This window comes from Triturus cristatus, chromosome 7 (genome assembly GCF_964204655.1).
Source record: "Triturus cristatus chromosome 7, aTriCri1.1, whole genome shotgun sequence".
Taxonomy (NCBI): Eukaryota; Metazoa; Chordata; class Amphibia; order Caudata; family Salamandridae; genus Triturus; species Triturus cristatus.
Genome location: NC_140590.1, coordinates 855906160 through 855925683, shown reverse-complemented (window position 1 = coordinate 855925683; position 19524 = coordinate 855906160). Strand labels below are relative to the sequence as shown.

General features: G+C 43.4%; 1 protein-coding gene across 1 annotated transcript in view; it reads right to left on the bottom strand.

Moving 5' to 3' along the window:
* DIAPH1 (diaphanous related formin 1) overlaps nt 1-19524 on the bottom strand; it is an 867093-nt gene that overhangs the window by 311704 nt on the left and 535865 nt on the right. Inside the window, exon 17 of the mRNA XM_085617784.1 lies at nt 15866-15984. Coding sequence (XP_085473910.1) covers nt 15866-15984 — 119 coding nt within the window. The remainder of the gene's footprint in view (nt 1-15865; nt 15985-19524) is intronic.

Genomic DNA, 19524 nt, shown 5'->3' with positions numbered 1-19524 from the left:
ATTTTGTTTTAGGACACTGGCCTTACATGTCATGCACAAGTAGGAAGGATTAGAAGGCCTCATGTTTTTGCGGAATATGTTACTCAAGCTCAGTTGGCCCAAATCTCAGCCCATCTGGAAATAACCACTCTAAAAACCGATTTTATTCTAGAGAGTAGCGGCAGCAGCTGGGTCTTTCACTCCAGACCTTGCTTGACTGACGTTTGGTTTCCCATTGTAGGATAAACAGCTATGGAAAAGCCACAGTGTTAGTTGAGTATTTAGCCAAAGTGTTAGACGTCTGGACCAAAAATTGGTACATATTTGAAAGTATTAAAAAAGAATCAGGTGAAACCTCAGATGATATAAGAGAATCAGAGAGCCTGTTAAGTAAACAACCTCGAAAGAAACATGCGAGTTAACAGTTGCCTCAAGACTTCAATTGAGCTAAATGTAGGGTGGCCCCGAGGACAGTGTTTCCAAGAATGCTTGAAAAAGAGCAGAGAAAGACAAATATAAATTGGGAACAGTAATTAATCATTAACGTATTCCTGTAACCAACATAATTTTCATGACCATCAGATTCCATGCCAGGACTGGAACTGAGGATTATGCTTTCTCCTTTCTTCGTTTTATTAACTAAAAAAGAACAGCAGCCCTTATCACTATAACTGAATACTGCGAGCACAGCAGCATAGTACTATGAGCATAGGAAACAAAATGTAGTCCGTAGTTCGGAATCGCCATAGCGGAATGAATGTTCTTCCTCTTTGCCCCTTCTTTCTTTACTGCACCCTCATCAAGAAAAGTAGCACCCCTGGTTTTTGTGTTTATCCTGTGCTATAATTAATGTTTCTTCTGTGGTGAAGTAAAAATTGTGCGCTGTACTGGTAAAGCGCGCCCTTTGGCAGGTCCTTGTAGGTCTCGCTGGTGTAGATGAGTTTGTGTCCTGAGGGTGCATGTCCTTCCACTGATCAGCTAGTGGGGCTTGAGGACAGCCATTACGGTTTATTGCTGAATAAACACCATCGATTTTTGACACCGTGCTCGTTTCAAGTAGTGCCACCAGATCCTCAGGCCCATAGGTTTCCAGAGACTACCTCTTATTTTATCGAGCGTTTTCAACCCACGCTGCCCCATCTTTCCAGCACTGTTGGTCTGCTTAAGATGTTGCTACCTTTTAGTGAACACAGAGTGCTAGTTGCGATTACTTCTAAGGGGCAATTTACAGGCTTTTACTGTGTCACACCAGTTACATACCCATAGATCGTAAGCGGGTACTGCCCTGTTCTGCTCTCAGCACATACCCTCCACCCATTTTGATATCATATACCCATCATGCAATAAGGGAACCCCAGTATATATAAGGAGGATGGAGGGGATTTTTTCTCTTGGGACAAGACTCACTGTGGTGGTAGATGCCTCTATTCAGGTGAACAGTGCCCTGGGTCCCTTCAGGAAGAAATTAAAGACTTGGGCTGCGGCCCTGCCTGAACCTCCCTGGGAGTGGAGATTGTGTACAATCTCTTGGGACAGGTGACCCCTGAGACCCATAGAGCCAGATTACAGCCTAAGTCAAGGCCAAAAAGGAATGGGAGGACATGACTGGGAGGATGCCCTTCACAGGCTCAAATACCCATTCCTACCTTGTTCAAACAGTATACAAGAAGGGAACCAGGGAAACCAGGCAGGACTGAACCCGCTCAGGCTATCACAGGTGATTCTTTCGATGACTATACCAGGCATGATCAGTACCATATCCCCCCCCCCCCCTCCCCACCCTCCAGATGAAGGGAAGATAGGACTTTAGTCTCTTGGGGGACACAGATGACAAAATTGCTGTAGGTAGACTTTGGCGTCCCTCGGCCGCTCCCACAGACCAATCTAGTGAGAGTCAGGCTCTACCCCCTACAGCCCCATCAGATATATTGGATCCTGAGACCACCTAGCAACTTAAGTCCTCAGCCTGGTCCTTAGCGGACAAGGTCGCCAAACATGTTGCTAACCCACTTCGGAAACAATCGGGCCAGGAGGTTAAAGCTCGTTTCAAGATAGAATGCCCCTGATGTTTATTGTGGGTAAGGTGGCGGTGACGTCAGAAATTGTTCAAAGATTACAATGTTTCTCGCAAAATTTGCCAAAATCCTCTAAAATGGGTATTGACAGATCCTGGTGAGCATGTCCCTGACAAAGATCCTGGACATGGCTGAGTAAGCTAGAGAGTTAGGCTCTCTGATCTTACCAGAAATCCTGTCAGGTTGGGAAGAACGAACCGTCATACTTTTGGGCAAAGCCAACGGTGTCATCTCTACTGAAAGAAGCAGGTAATTACTTATTATCTAAGTCGACCCAAAGCTCGGTGATCTAGCTACTTCATAAACTTGGTTCATAGCAGACAGTGCCCATTTTGGAGGCTCGTTCATGAAGGAGCTAGGCTAATTTGTGTCTACATTTATTTATCTGGACAATGCACGGGCATCCACTAAGAAAATCTTTGGGCAGAGATTTTTGGAGAGGCCTGACGAGGAAGAGGGAACTGCACTGCTCGGTTTTCATCCTAAGACACTCAAAAAGGTCAATTGCCGAGGGACACTGGCAAGATCAAAATCGTTTTGGGGGTTCTTCCCATCCAGGGTAAACAACAAAGGACGTGGCTCCAGAGGCTCATTCAGAGGCAAAAACACCTCTAGCTCTGGATTCTATATTAAGCTAATAGCTTATTCCCATGTAAGGGTAATTACTTTCACAGTTGGCAGAAACTAACCTACCATGCTTGGGTCCTCCAAACCCTCACAGGTTTTCAATTAGAATTTTACGGCTCACTAGAGCAACGGCAAAGACCAAAATCCATCAATTTTTCACAGAAACAATCCAGACTCTTAGTCCAGGAGGTCAAGGCACTGGCGCAGAAGGAGGCTGCAGTCCAGAAAGAGCCTCATCCCATTGGCTTCATCAGAAACATTTTTCTGGTCCAGAAAAAAGGACAAGGGTTTTCACCCAGTATTAAACCTCAGACTTCAGTGAGTGGGTAGTATTTTGCCATTTCAAGGTGAAAAGAATCCTCAGACAAGGAGATGGAATGGCACAGTTGGACCTAGAAGACATGTATCTTGCAATACCGATTTTTCGTGCACAGTACAGGTTCCTGCAGCTCCAATGGAAGGGAAGGTCTTGCAAGTTTACAACTCTACCATTTGGCCGACTGTCAACACTGGTGCTTCAAGAAGGTATTGAGAACTATGTTTAAGTTACACAGAGAGGGAGACATGAGGTTGATAGTTTATCTGAATGACATTATCCTAATGGATTAAGGTCCTCACAGACTGAAGCATCTCCGCCTGACGGTATCTTTGCTACATAACCTAGGTTTCATGGTCAACCAGGAGAAGTCTATATTCCACCTGTTAAATTCGATCTAATTTAAGGGGTTCATGGAGGAGTCAGTCTCAGCAATCCTTAAACTACCAACCTCAAAAGTAATGAACATCCAGAAGGAGCTGAAATACGTCTTAACCAAAACTAGGATAATGCTGAGGAAGTTAGCCCACATAGAGGGGCTGTTGGCCTCTTCCATCCAGGCTATATTAGGACCACTACACTACAGAGTGATGCAATGTCTGAAGACTCCTCACCTCAGGAAAGAACAAAGTCATTCGTAATTAGTAGAGCTGTCCGACGATGCCCAAGAAGAAATTCACTGGTAGCTTTGACATATGGAAGCCTGGAACAGCAAAGTGGTGCCAGCAGATCAGGCTAAGTAACCAGATGTGGAGACTGATCTACATGCAGACGATGGAAACTGCCTGGAGTTGCTGGCGGGATCATATGCCATTAAATGTTGGACGAAGGGACTGGCAAAGTTTTGCATCCTCCTCAGAATAGAAAATGTCTTGGCGGTGTGGTACACAAACCATCTGGAAGGGACCCGCTCTCACCTTCTCACGGAGATGGCCATGGACTTCTGGCACGTCTGCCGGGACAATCTGTTTGCGGTCACGGTGGAGTACTTGCCGAGGGCTCAGAACAGAGGACTGGCAAACCCCTCACTTCTTTGATGCCAGCGAGTGGCTACTGTACACAGGAGTGTTCTGTCACTCATGTAAATCTGAGGTTCCTTTCACACACACTGGTTTGCCTCCAGACTTGACACTGAGGTACTTCAGTTGGAAACCAGGCCAAACACAGTGACGACAGATGCTTTTCTGCAACTTTCGTTACGTGAGACCATTCATACCTTTCCTCTTTTTGCGATGATTGCATGAGTAGCTGCGCAGAGGGTGCAGCAGGTGGCGATGTGGTGTTGATCACTACGATATGAAAGTCGCAATTTTGTTTCCTAGTTCCGAATGAACTTTCCTGAGATTTAGAAATCAGTTTACCCATCGTCAGAACATTCTATTGAATCTGGAGGGGAAATACCATCGACTAGAACTGGAAGGTTTGTTTCAACTTATAGCATGAAGGATACCACAGAACATTGGACACTCCCAGGCCTTTCGGAACACGCTCAAGATCACATCAGGAAAGACTAGGCAGACAGCACAATAAAAAGACACAAGTCGATTTGGAGACCATGGCTAAATGCTATGCGAAAGGGGATTTGGATCCCATGGGGTTGGACCTTGTCCAGGTCTTGAATTTTCTGTCACAACTTGTTACACAGGGGCAATTTTACAGATCTGTAAATGCTTTTCGCTTGGCTATCTGAGCTGGTCAGGGATAAGTTGATGATGTGACAGTAGTGGAAAATCCGTTGTCCTGCTGATTACTCAAAGGGGTAGACTTTCAAAAACCCCTACACCGAAAAACTCATCTGTGTGATGTTAACTAGGTGTTATTTTCACTCCTTGCAACTGACTTCCCTTCAAGGTAAGATCTAACGGGTAAATTATCAATTATTCTTTGTTAAATTTCATGCAAAACGGTTCTGATGTTAAAGCTCTAGACCTTTCAGGCAGAATGTACACCCTTCAAGGAGTCACTTTTTCTATATCCAGATGAACAAAATGTAATACCAAGGCAATTTATTATCCTGAACTCAAGCCCTCCCCTCAGTTGAGTGGGGTTAAATGTATTACGGCGTATGAAGCCATGACAGAAGAAATCAGGACTTCAGGGGTTAACTAATAAAAAAGCCTTCTAAGGTGGTATCCTTTCCCACCATAGACAGATGGATTAGGTGGGTGTTGGAGGAGGCTGGGATTGACACTTCCAGAGTGGGGGCTCATTTAATGCCATGCCTATGCCATGGCGTCCAAGGCGTTTTCATGGGGCGCAAAACTCAATGAGCTCATGAAGGCAACAGACTAATCTTATGATTATCTTGGAACAATTCTACTTTAAACTAGTAAAAGGTCTGACTTTAATTAATACAATTGATCTTTGAACTAGCATAAACCTCGCCTCTGGGCATGACATAGAATAAAAAAGTTCCTAGCTATCGTGAAGGAAAATGTTCAATGCTATTAAGGACATTGCGTTAAGGATTATCCCACCAGATACAATGATTACTTATTTATCTTAAACTCAGCCCAATTGAGTTTGTGATAGGTATACATTATACTAGGCACTAGAAGTGAAAGGACCGGTGATAACTCAGATTATTGTCTCTTAGGTATTGAACAAAAGCATAAGCGATGAGGAGGAAGACTAGTACCAAGTTTGCAACAAGAAAGGATGGGAGTATAAAAGGCAAGGACATTCATACTGTTAAGGTGATTACGATTGGTTGTGATGACTACATTTTTTCCTAAGCTTCTTGGGAAACATATTACTGTCATAGTAATGGGGATTACTGTTTTTTTTGTTTATAAAAGCAAAGAGAACGAATAATCCTCACCTCTGTGTTCTCAATAAAATTTAAACCTTTCCTTCAAGATAGCTAGGAGATTTTGTATTCTTAATAAGTTCCAGGAGATACAGTTTGTGAGTATCTCTTATGCCAAACGAATAAATACAGCAAGATTTGCTCTTTTGTGTTTAATTTACTCTTGGTTCAATTAGGTGAAGATAGAAGAGTCATGTGCAGCAAGAATTTTTGTTTCAAATAAACTAATTTCATAAGGTCTTACCTTCATTTCTTAGCAAATATTTTTCTTATTGCCACTGCTGCAATTATTCTAGTTAGATTCAGAAGCACTCATTTATAGCACCGAGCTCCATGTCTATGACAACATACCCGTAGACCCGCCGACTTCTTCTATTAAGATTTCCCTTGCGTAACTTTGTAATGGGCACCTGATATAGTGCTATACTAGAAGAGCAAGCATCTCATCTCCAAGTGGGAACCCAATAAGAATGGTAAGTTCCTAAGGATCCACATAACAAACAGACTGAGTTGATTACTTATAGCACCCGATCCCGGCTACGCTTTAATGTCAACAGTCTAAAAGATTTCAGTTCCCGCAATCAAGATGAATAAACGGCAATATGCATCAGATACTCTGTCAGCTCATCTGGTATCTCCAGATGTGGAGTAAAAAACTAGCAAATGTTTCAGTTTGTGGGCGTTCACAAATTTCCAGGGCATTCTCCCACTGGGAAGCCAAATGCCTTCCCAAAGAAACAGGACTGAAATAATGGTTTCACTCACATAAAAAGCTTTTTGCACATGGAAGTCAAACTTAAATGGGCAAGCGCTTTTGTGTGTTGGGCCTCACGTCTTTTTCGCATTTTTCATGAGTCAAAAATACCCCTGTAAGACAGCACAGTGCTCTGGGTAGAATGGGGGAAGTGTTTTATACCACAATATCACTTCCTCTTTTCCCTCTAGAGCACAGCATTGCCGTTAGCTGGTGACCTGCAGAGGAGGCATGCAAAGGCATCATGAAGGGGGAAGGGTAAGTGTCCAATGGTGAGCATCATCTACCGAAGATAGGTATGTGCCACATCATATTTGAGTTTTGCATAGTACTGTCAACAAGATAATTACAAAAAGGGGACTGCATACAGCTTTCACTGCTCGACCTGTCTGAATAAAAGAGAACTGAAAAATAAATAAAATGAAGAAATAAATCTTTCTAAACAGAGACGTTAAGAGCACTTATCATATGCATGCATTTCCGAAAAAGCTAGCATGCTGCGTGGATTTTTATTGCAACTAAGTTTGGCTCATTATAATCAAACAGATAAAACAAGAAAAGAATCATATAATGTACATAAATGTGAAATTATGCAAACAATGGACGAAGAGAGCAACAATAGGCGTGTTTAAAGGCACAACCTACATCAGAGAGCTAGATGAATAGGAAAATAAAAAGAAAGACAGAAAGCAGAGGAATTGCTCATTTATGAGCCAACCAAGACAATGGGTTGAAAGGCAAACCTCTTTTGCTAATAGGATGCAACAAGCGCAGACCAAAATGGATTCAATGTTTCAACCCAGAACCAATAATGTCCAGAAGATAACTTCCAACGTTCTGTAATTAAGGCAGGTAAACCTGAATCTATAAGCTTTCACAGCATTGGATTACAACATGCTGTTTCAATGCTCTGTGCACCAAAGATTCAGTCAGAACTGAGCAACGTGCAAGCCCCTTTACATGCATTCACACACATGGGAATATTATAACACTACTGCCCATTGTAGTCTTCGGTCTACTTGAGAACTCAGCCCGACAGCTAAGCCAGTCCCGAAGGCTTAAGCTCTACAGAAATTTTGCCCTGCAACAAATGTTAACCTTCATGCCAAACAACTCACTGGAACTAATCTAGTACTTTCGAAATGTTTCGCTTTGAGTGTTAACCCCTTGTGCAATACTGATGTTACCTCCCCGTCAACAGCACAACCCATATAGTATTGGTGATGGGGAGGTCAAGTCAAAGAACTAGACTGGAAATCCTCTGGTGGCAGTACCAGAGTGATTTCCATTTGCAGCCCTCAACTTCGTGCTGGAAGAAAAAAGGTTCCCCTGCAACCAAAGACTTTTTTGTGTTGATTACGATCAGTGAGAACTGATCTGAATGACAAATGTACCTTTTGAAAGGGAAGCGTCTCCCCTGTGCAAAGGTACCTCTCCCTAGCGGGTTCCTAGTTGGAGACCGCTGTAAGAGGGGGATCCCTTAGCAGGACTCCACCACACTAGACTACCAGAGCAGTTTTCATGGGGGAGCAGCCTCCTAGGTATGCTCCCCTGTCCACCCAAGTCAATTTTAACAGTTTTTCTGCTCCTGCGAGTACCTGCATTTACCCCAAATCGGTCTAGAGACAAGAGGGCAGAAAGCCCGCTAATACCAAAGGGATAAATAAATGGAATGGGGGGTGAGGGGGTGGAGAACGTCCAATGGGTTGCTCCAGAACCCCAGGACTCAGGGGGACAGAAAGCACCACTAGAGACAAGGAATTATTATTATACATTTTTTAAAATACATAGGGTTGTAGCACGGCCGGTATTGGAATCAGGCCCCCTCCAAGAGGCACAGACCCTCACACCACCCAGTGAGGCATATTGGAGCGTTTATGCCCAATCTGTCCACCCAAGTTTAGAAAGCATCACTAGCACCAGTGATTACTTATGTTTTAATAAATATGGGGGAGGACGAGGTGTCCTATCACGCGGCCACCCACTTACTTGGTCTCATAACAGTCTTTCTGCACCCCAGGTAGCAGACTGGAGGTGTGCCTCAGTCTGCCTCCATGTGGGCATAAAGTTCACTACACCACTAGCACTTGCTATTTTTATAATCTCTCTTCAATCTCTCCTCTATTCTCTCGCCCCCCTCCCCCTTGGGCAGAGGTACATTGGGTGTTTCCTCCTTATGTACGCCCAGTGGGGAAAAAAAAGGTCTGGCATGGGGAAGGCTGACCCAGTTGGGCACTGGCCTTCCTCGACACCCCTGGGCCCTAGCAAGTAATTCTTCCAACAACGTTTTCCTCCAGTGGTGAGTGGGGAGAATTGGGAGGGGGGATAACCCCTCTGACGGCCCTTATATCAAAACAACGCTCAAATAAATAAAATAATCTGTTTCCTCTCACTTGCATAGTTGCAGTATTTGGACTCTGGATCGGCTGCTGCTGCAAGGGGGAAGCTTACCAACCCTGGACATTTCTAAAATCTAGAGACCCAGGAGAATGCAGAGAGCTGTGATAGGAGGACATCAGAGTAAGCTGTGTAAATGAATATGCCTCACTAACGTCAAAACTGTGTCTAAACACATCAAATGTACCTTCTCTTTCAATGGCAGATGACATTATTTGGGCTTGGGGTCAGTTGGCAACCAGAAAACCCTACCAACCCTGTGCAGTTCAGAAAATTTGGGAACCAGTTTAATTGAAGGTGGTCAGGCTTGCATGGATCCCAGCATGCTTTATTACTCAGAAAGCAGTGAAAATGTCAAAGTATGGGATAAAAACGTAGAAATCTCAGGCACTTCCAGTCAAGGGCAACAATCTTATCATTGTGCATTTCCACCTATCTCCCAAGAAAAACGGTACCTCACAAGTGTGGGTGACAGAAATGGACCAAAACTGCAAACACTGACACAGTCCAACTTTTGCCCAGTTTATGTCTTGTACAAAAGGGCCACCTACTATTTTCTTCAAGAGAATATTATGAATGAAAGATAGTAGAACTTTTGCTGTTGGCTCCAAGTTAGCAAATTTTCCGAAACATTAATATGAATAAATTGGGCTTTTTTCACTCATACTTTGACTTTTAAAAGCATTCTGTGTACGAAAACATATTGAGGTCCAAGTAAGACACAGAATCCGGGACTCCCTTGGGTGTCTGATTTTGAAAATGTCTGAGGTTAGTAGGTAACCCTGGGTTCCTGCCAAAGCCAGGCCAAAATATTCCAACTACCCTGGATCGAAAGAATCAATGTAATTAACATCAAAAATCTCGACTTTGACAAGGTGTGCCTCTAGGCCTTTTCTGATCCGTGCAATAGACCCACTCACAAATGTGGGATATTGCTTTCATCACAAGTGTGAAAACACCGAATACTAGGACTTTTTTTTTAAGTGTCAATTGGATTGCTCTATATTTTTAGCGTACAAATTTAAGTCAGCATGCAAATAACTCATTTTGTTAGACACACTCTACTTGTGTGACGGACTTGGTCTTCTACGTTGCCATTACTGCTAAAACTACAAAAAGGCTGACACACTGACCGAGCCATACGACAATCTAAAAGGTCAAAATTATTTCATTTGAGGTTTCTTTTTTTTTTTAAAACATCTTTTTATTATTTTATGCTCAGCAATAAACTTGTTAGAATACATTATACACGAGCGGATATTTGAGTCTGTCTTTGATTACAGATAGGAAATTAAACATGACGGGTAACTGATTGGATAGACAATTACAATACATTAAAATGGAACCCACCCTCCCTCTCCCACGTTACAGTCCCCGGAAGACCCTCCAAGGGCCCCATATTTTCTCTCATTTTCTAAGCCTGGGCGGAGTTTTGCTCCGCGTAGTTCCACGGAGTTTTAAAAGAACTCAGTGGAAATACGCCCCACGCCCTCCCAAAGCAATTAAAAATCAATAAAAAGGCACTTTCCTGCCTCCTCCTCACACTGAATAACCCCTACGTGGTACGTCTTTCATTTACGCATGCGCATTCACAAGTGCGCATTTAAATAGCTCTACTTGTAGGCTGTTGGACCCCACTGCTTTTCCTCTCTGCAGTAGGTGAGTCGCACTTTTAATTTCCTCTATCGAGAGGTCCTCCTCCAGCATCTCACATTGCTCCGTGGACAGTTTTGGTAGTCGTATGTCCGGGAGAGACTCCTGAGCATTCTTCCTCGGACTTCCGATCTACCGAAGAGTATAGGGATTCATAATATGAGGCAAAGGCCTCAGCTATCTCACTGCCTGTAGTGTGACTCTGGCCCTGTCGTCTGTTATGCTCTGTACCCAGTTAAGATTAGTTCTCCTTTTATCTAGCCAGGCTAGGAGTTTGGATGCTTTATTGTCTACTCCATATAATCTATATTGTGTCGCTCTTGGTTGTATTCTGGCTTTATCTTCCACCATGTCCCTTAGCCCCAGCCGTGTCGTAGCTCTGCATCTTCCACCTCTTTTTCCACCACTTGTGCCTCTGGCTTAGAGATAGTATCTTCCAGGGTTAAACATTGCAGCTTTTTTTTCCTCTTTCGTTGCCCCAATTAAGGCTTGGGTTTGGCCTCTAATTAAAGCCTTATTGGCTTCCCAAAGAATCAGTGCCGAGGTCACTGAGACCCTATTTTCCTAGAAGAATTGTCTGGTCCCTGTCTTAACTGCTTTTTCGGTTTTGGGATCTTTAAGATGCCAGGGGTCAATTCTCAGCGGGAGCATACAGTCCCAATGTGGACTCTTTAGAACCACCTCCACCGGAAATGGTCCGACACACCACTTGCAATATGCGTTGCGCTATGAAATTCCCCTAGATTGTGTGTTTGGGTTAGTATGTAGTCTAACCTAGAGAGACTTTAGCGGGAAGTTACACTATATGTAAACTGTCTAGAATGTGGGTGGTGATGTTGCCATATGTCCTCCAGGCCCATAGTACGGAGGAATTCCCGCAGTGGTCCTGTTCGTCGCCCCATCGCCGATCCTCCCAGGATATCGAGGTCCAGCGACATTACATCGTTCATGTCTCCTTCAATTACCCATCGCCCCTCCAGTAGTACGACCAACATCGATTCTATGGCATCCAATGCCACTGGCTGCAGTACCGGGGGCATATAGGGAACATAAATTTACCTCCTACCTTCCCAAAGCCCACTTATGACTGTAAACCTCCCCAAGGGGTCTGTCCAGGAACCGTCCAGGATGAAGGGGAGGGAATTCTTTCCCACAATGCCAGTGCCTCCGGACCCCGAGGTATATCCCGCAGGAAACGACCTGAATCACGAGTATTTTAATCACTAATGCATTTACAACTACCAAGCCTTAAAAACAACGTATAATATTATTATTAAGTTTAAAATTACTTCATACGGCCAGTAGATGGCACTCTTGTATTGTATATGACAGATGTACCGATCAATGTAAAGTATTTTGGTAAGTATTAAGTGTATTGTATTGTATTATATATATATATATATATATATATATATATATATATATATATATATATATATATATATATATATATATATATATATATATATATATATATATATATATGGTTGCAAGTGTATTTGTAAGGGTTTAGGGTGGGTATGGGTTTTGGGTGGTAATGGTAATTTTAGGGTGGATGTGGGTTTTTGGGTGGCAAGGGTAATTTTAGGGTTTGGAGTAGGTATGGGTTTTTGGGATTGCAAGGGTATTTTAGGGTGGGAATAGGTTTTTGGGTGGAAACGGATTTTATAACATTAATAGTGAATATATATATATATATTTTCCATCCAATGCGAATCGCTTGAGCCCAAGCCGCTTATTACGGTGAGCCTGTTGGTGCGGCCAGATCCTAGTATGCTCCAGCCCAACAAATCACAGTACTGCGGCTCCAATGTGTCAGCAACATCTGCATAAACTACAGATGATCCAGAATTCTGCAGCCCGCCTCATACTGGATATTTCTAAATATCACTCTGTCTCCAATGAAATCCGCTATCTTCACTGGCTTCCTATACCTCAGCGAATTGATTTCAAAGCCCTGTGCATTGTCTTTAAGGCTTTGCATGGTATCGGTCCGTCTTTCTTGCAGGATCATTTTTCTTGGTATTGTCCCACTAGACAGCTGCGATCCACTGGAGATCGATTACTTGCTGTTCCTAGAATTTTCAAAGCCCACTGGGGTGGACGCAGCTTCTTCTATGGAGCGTCCAAATTGTGGAATACTCTTCCCTTTTACCTCAGAAACGCTAGCTCCCTGTTAACTTTCAGGAAACAATTGAAGACTTGGCTTTTCCAGCATTAGAGGCAAAGTAGTCTTGTATCTCTGTTATGTCTAGCGCCAAGACACCCCCGGGTATACGTGCGCTCTATAAATCCCTGTAACATAACATAACATAACATTTCAAAACACCAGCAACAAGGTCCCACCGCGTTTCAGAGCCTTCCGTGATCAAGGAGCGGAAGGCTCTCGGACCTTGTTGATGGTGTTTTGAAATGAACACGCTGTCACATTGGAGCCGCAGTACTGTGATTTGCTGGACGTTTATTGTGGATATATATATATCACAAGAACCTCCTCCAAAGAAAGAGAAGAGGCCGCCGTAGGGGAAACCATGGATGCATCTTTATTCAGAACCACACAGAATGGCGAATGCATTTCGGCTTGGAATAAGCCTTCCTCAGCGCCAGGGGTGTTCACAGGATGTTAGCGTCATCATGGATTTGAATATCCTGTCACATCCTGATAGGTGGTGTACCGCTCCGCCCCCAAAGTAAGTACAAATTATCACCAGCTGTAGAACGCCTAATGCGTGATGACTACAGGTCCCAGAATCCTTTGTTACTCCAGGTTGGTAATGCGGGGGTGGATGTATGTAAATGCGGGATGTAGGGCACCACGATGTATCACAACCCCATTGTCTGTGTGCCCCTAGAACTCCGACGTCTCCTTGGGTCCCCAAACCGCATCAACCCCCGGGACATAGGGATTCACTAGGAGGGGGCAAGTCTGGCAGTCCATCTCGCCCAAGATGGAGTCAATGACTCCAACACCACCATAACTTCTCCCGAGCCCGGAGGTGGGCCTTGGTCCTTCCAGTCCCCTGGATACACAGAAAATTCCGCCGAGGCAGATACCAGCGTTCCCAAGGCCAACTTAACAATGCGGGGGCCTCCGAGGCGCGTCTCTGGCACACGCGCTAAAACATCACAAGAACCTCCTCCAAAGAAAGAGAAGAGGCCGCCGTAGGGGAAACCATGGATGCATCTTTATTCAGAACCACACAGAATGGCGAATGCATTTCGGCTTGGAATAAGCCTTCCTCAGCGCCAGGGGTGTTCACAGGATGTTAGCGTCATCATGGATTTGAATATCCTGTCACATCCTGATAGGTGGTGTACCGCTCCGCCCCCAAAGTAAGTACAAATTATCACCAGCTGTAGAACGCCTAATGCGTGATGACTACAGGTCCCAGAATCCTTTGTTATATATATATATATATATATATATATATATATATATATATATATATACTTACCTGTAAAATAGATTAATTAATGGGGTAAAGGCAATCGTGGTAAAGGCATAGTAGTTGTGAAAAAATAGTTGTTTAAACTGTAGTGGTTTAGACTAAGTAGTGGTTAAGGAGTAGTTGTTTAGACTGTGGTTGTTCAAGTGGTCGTTGTTCCATCATACAACCTTTTAAATTAAGTTTGCTAAAATGGAAATATTTTTCATTTGCAATTTGTTTGCAAGAAATTATAGATATTTAGATAAAGTGTTTGTAAATAGTAGCCTGTTAGATCGCTTTTTGTCCTGTATACTTAATCTACATTACAGTACAAGCTTTTAAGAATCTATTCTTCCAAGCACGGGTCTGTTAACTCGCAGTAAAAAAGAAACCTAACAATGGAAATCCCAAAATAGATATGGCTATACCTTGCTGTCACATGCGATCTAACAGGCTACTATTTACAAACCCTTTATCTAAATATCTATAATTTCTTGCAAACAAATTGCAAATGAAAAATGTCTCCATTTTATCAAACTTAATTTAAAAAGTAGCGGTTTATCTATCAATTATAACTTCAAGTCACATGGTACTCTATATTGAAAACGACCTTATACCAAACATTGTAATTCCCAAATTTAAATAACGTCCCTACATTTAAATGTAAACACTTGCCCCATTTCCACAGCACACAAAAAAAAAATATTTTTGTAAGATAGGGACTTATCAATACATTTCAATGATTTGTTCAACACTAGCACAAACGCTAGATCATTTAAGATGGGTCTGCACCATCCAAGTAACCAACACATTGCCCACAACACACACGAACCCTCCCTTATCTTTCCAGGCACTTGTAATCCTTTTCTGATCTAAAAACAGCAATTTCATGCAGATAGGAATTTAGTAAATAGTACTCACCTTTCGAGACTACAGCGGACAGAATCAACAATCCACGGGTTAAAAGCAAGATAAAGGGAAGACAAAAGAAGACAAAAGAAGTGTCATAACTCAAACAGTTTTGAATAAGTATTCTGAGTTAATAGGTCATGTTCTCGTGGGACCATGTTGGCCAACCACCTATATAAGCAACACTGGGATAATCTTGATGAAAATACGGCTACAATTTTACCAGGAAGGAATACACACCGAAAACCACAACGTCATTTATCACGTATTATCATCGTGGAAAGCAAGAACCATCAGCCATAGTGGCCGGCGTAACATTTTTGAACCAGAAACGTTTTGGCTTCTAAATAGCTGAATGAAGGGCAGGGTCTTCAAAATAACTCTTTGCTTCAAGTAGCTTGTTGCCAAACCCAAGAGTTTTAATTGCCATAATTTAAATGTAGATCAGATATTGTTAGCAACATTTGGAACATTAATGCCCTGACTACATGAATATGGCTCTAATTTGAAGTAGCGGACAAAAGCCAGGCATACATCTTTAAATCATTTTCCAACAGAGTTTCTGTAGCTATTGCACAGAAATCGAAACAGTGAAATTCTGTCCAGGGGGGCCCAATTCAAATTACTAGAGAGAAGACAGGTTTCTGACAGTTACGCCTGGAACAAATAAACCATAATTACAACAAAGAGAACCTCATACCCATGCTATCCTTACACACTAGTAAGCAATAGTGTATATAAATTGGCGCCCGAACAGGGACACTTTCTCATCTCACGCGCCGGCGGTGCGTTGCAGTGTATACTTAACTGTCATAAAGCACTCAGGAGTTGATTTTTAAATTTAAAAAATCACTTGGAATTAATGCTTCCTAAGAAATCCAAAAATCTCACAACCACACCGGAATCCAGAGCGGATACTCACCCTTGCTCTGTGCAGCAAATGTGTTTGTGAGTTTTGCAAATAACTCATCATTCTCAAACTTATGCTCCTTGACTTTTACCCAGAAGCAGTTGTCAGAAAGTTCTTTTGGGGTGATCTATGGGTACAGAAACAAAAGAGTTTGTAAAGCAAACAGACGGAAACAAGGCCGTACAAATAGCTCAGTACATATTCGATGGTTGAAATAACAATTCATTTCAATACTTCAAAGGTTATACACAAGACACTACCAAGTTTTAAAGAAATTGACTGTTTGCCCTCCTGAGGGACCTTCATTTAATTAAAAATGAATACACAAGTGCCTTTATATATAGATTTGAAATATCATATGGAGGGTTGGATGAGGCTTACTAGCCTAAGACAGCAGACATTTACCAGTAAAGTACTCGTCCACGCCCGCCTCATCTTTCTCCCTGTCAAATCTATCCACCAAGAACTAAAACGGCGAGTGACCTGACGATCCAGTCCATGGTGGGCGAGTACGGGCCGAGAGCACCGGCCTGAATGTTGCTCGCCCAGATCCAATCGAGGCTCAGGAAGGTGAGCGATTCTGCAGGCCGGACCCTTACCCCACCCATGGCACTTCTTAAAAGACGAGTGAGGAGCTTTACTGAACAGGGCCAGATTTGAGGTCCAAGCGAGGTGATGCTCTCGTTCTGATTCACAAAACCTCAGCACACGTAAGAAAATATGGTTCTCGTCGTCTGGTACCGTACATGAATAAGAGTACATATAAGATAAAACATGTGACAAAATACAGTATTCTTCTTGTCTTCTTTAATAAGACATGTTCAGGTGAAGTATCCCGATTACAGCCATTCACAGCCAACACGTGTTTCGTCGTATTGGGAGTGTGATCCCACGACTTTCTCAAGGCTATATTCGTAATGGTCAGAAATTTTTGAATGTGGTTATAATTCCGGCCCACATTGGGGTCTGTGTTCCCTGTTAGGGACGAGGGTAACCGTCAAACCGTCAGAGAGGTGTTCGTGTTCGACACTTCTCTCTTATATTTCTAGTGTTCGCGTTCCCTCGTCCGCATTACAGGCAATGATAAGAAGTCTCCAAGTCTGCCGAGTTTGGCAAACCGTCTCATGAGTATTTGCTGCAAACACGAACACCTCTCTGACGGTTTGACGGTTACCCTCGTCCCTAACAGGGAACACAGACCCCAATGTGGGCCGGAATTATAACCACATTCAAAAATTTCTGACCATTACGAATATAGCCTTGAGAAAGTCGTGGGATCACACTCCCAATACGACGAAACACGTGTTGGCTGTGAATGGCTGTAATCGGGATACTTCACCTGAACATGTCTTATTAAAGAAGACAAGAAGAATACTGTATTTTGTCACATGTTTTATCTTATATGTACTCTTATTCATGTACGGTACCAGACGACGAGAACCATATTTTCTTACATGTGCTGAGGTTTTGTGAATTAGTGACTTTAAGCTTTTGCTTACATTTGTAGAGTGTGTGGTTGCTCTACACCTTCCAGCACCGTCATATTAGGGATTTACTAATTTTGTGTACTTTCTCTGATGCGCCATATACCTATGAAACATACCACAGACCTGCCTTAGATGCTCTCGTTCTGGTCTGGAGGCAAGGTGCGCTGGGCTTTGGTCTCTCGCAGATGCTTGGGGACACCTGATATCGCAGAAGGGCTGCCACACAAGGCCACGAGAAGCGATGTAAAATAAACAGAGATGAAGACCCTCAGATGTATGGGATAGGGGCAGGAGGCACGGGCCAAATCAAACTGCACAAGGCCCAAGAGGGGAATCCTGAATCTGCTAGGGAAGGAGAGGGCAGAGGTCTCATCAGAGGCTCCCCATTGATGAGCAGCATTAAGTCAACATTTTTATTAAGCGCACATTTCACCCGAGGGTCTCAAAGCACCTGCGAAAACCAGTGAAGGGAAAGGAAGACAATTAACAGGTGGGAGAAGAGCAGTCAAAAGAGCCAGGATTTTAGCCTCCTCCGAAACTGCTTTGATCCGTGACCATATGAAGTTGAAATAGAAGTTCATTCAAAAAAGCAGGAGCTAGATGAAAAAAGGATCTACCGCCGTTCCTGGCGGTACGAATCCTAAGTGGAGTGAGATGTTTGGTTCCTGACCTGAGAGTCCTGTTGGGTAAAGACCAATTTAATTTGTGGCAAGATAACTCGGCCCGTTTCCATACATGGTCTTATGTACCATACAGACTACCTTGAAACGGATTTGCTTTTTGAAAGGAAGCCAGTGAAGAGCTTTCAGAATAGGAGCCGATGGGGACCGTGAGGGAAGGTTTAGCACCAATCTAGCGGCGGTGTTCTGCAGGACTTTGGGTCTAGTGAGAGGCTCTTCATTGATGGAGGCAAACAGGGCATTTCCATAGTCAAGCCGACTTATGAGACCCTGGACAAGTGTGAAGTGAATTCGTCACTCAGGTAAGGATTAAATTACTTTATTAACTTCCAAATGTACTAGCACCCTCAGCTTGCTGGCAATGAGACTCTAAGGTGAAGGCAGCCTGTCAACATTCCAAAGCTGCCTTCACTACAACATTCTAAGCCATACCAGTGCGGAGGGTAGGGGAGGGGAGTACGGAACATACCAAGTGGCAAATTATAACACATCTTTCCCCCCTAAATAAGTACAACCAAGAGAAACAGAAACATGTGTGTTCCAACATAAGGCAGGGGCAAAACAGAAAAGACCAGAGAGTTATACACAATGTTCATACCATTCTGAAATCCTTGTGCCAACTAGGGGGATTGCGTTGTTTGAGCCCCCTTCCCTCTTGGTTCACCCTTGCTCTGGGTCTTTGTTCCTGATTTCCCCTTTGCCCCTCTTGGTCAGTCTCCCTCGGACCTGTGGCCACCCAATCCATGCTCCACTTTCTCCCATCTTCCAAGATGACAACATTTCTCTTCACCTCTCTTATTTTTTCTGGGGCATAGAACTTGTCACCTTTGCCTCCCAAACTCACAGGTTTCCGAATATACACACTTTGCACTTTGCTAAAGGGTCTTTCCTTGGCACCCCATTTGCTGTCATATCTCTCTTTGTACATCTTTTGCCTTAAATCAACTTTTCTACTGAACTCTTCCGGATTGATCAACACAGGATCCTTAGGCTTCATCCAATTTGGTGACAATTTAGAACCCGCCTTTCTACCTCTCAACAGTTCAAAGGGTGTATGACCCGTGGATAGGCTTGGTGTTGTGTGGTAGGACCAGAGCATGTCTCTCAGAGCCGCTTCAATGTCCCCCCCCCCCGACTTGACTGCTAGTTGGATACACTCCTTCAACATCCGGTTAGCCCTCTCCACTTTGCCATTGGCTCTAGGGCAGTACAATGGGGTACGTATGTGCTTTATGTACATATCCCTTAGAAACTCTCTCATCTCCTCCGACACCAATTGTACCCCGTTGTCCGTGATCAAAGTGGAAGGTATGCCCTCCTTTGAGAATACGTCACTCAGGAATTCTACTATAGCTTTGGTGTTGATGTTGTTCACAAATTTGTGGGTGACCCAATTAGAGTAATAGTCAATGAGCACCAAAATGTACCATTGCTGTGGTCCCTTAGCCTTAATTGGGCCTGTGATGTCAAATCCTAACTTGTCCCACGGGGACCTTGGAA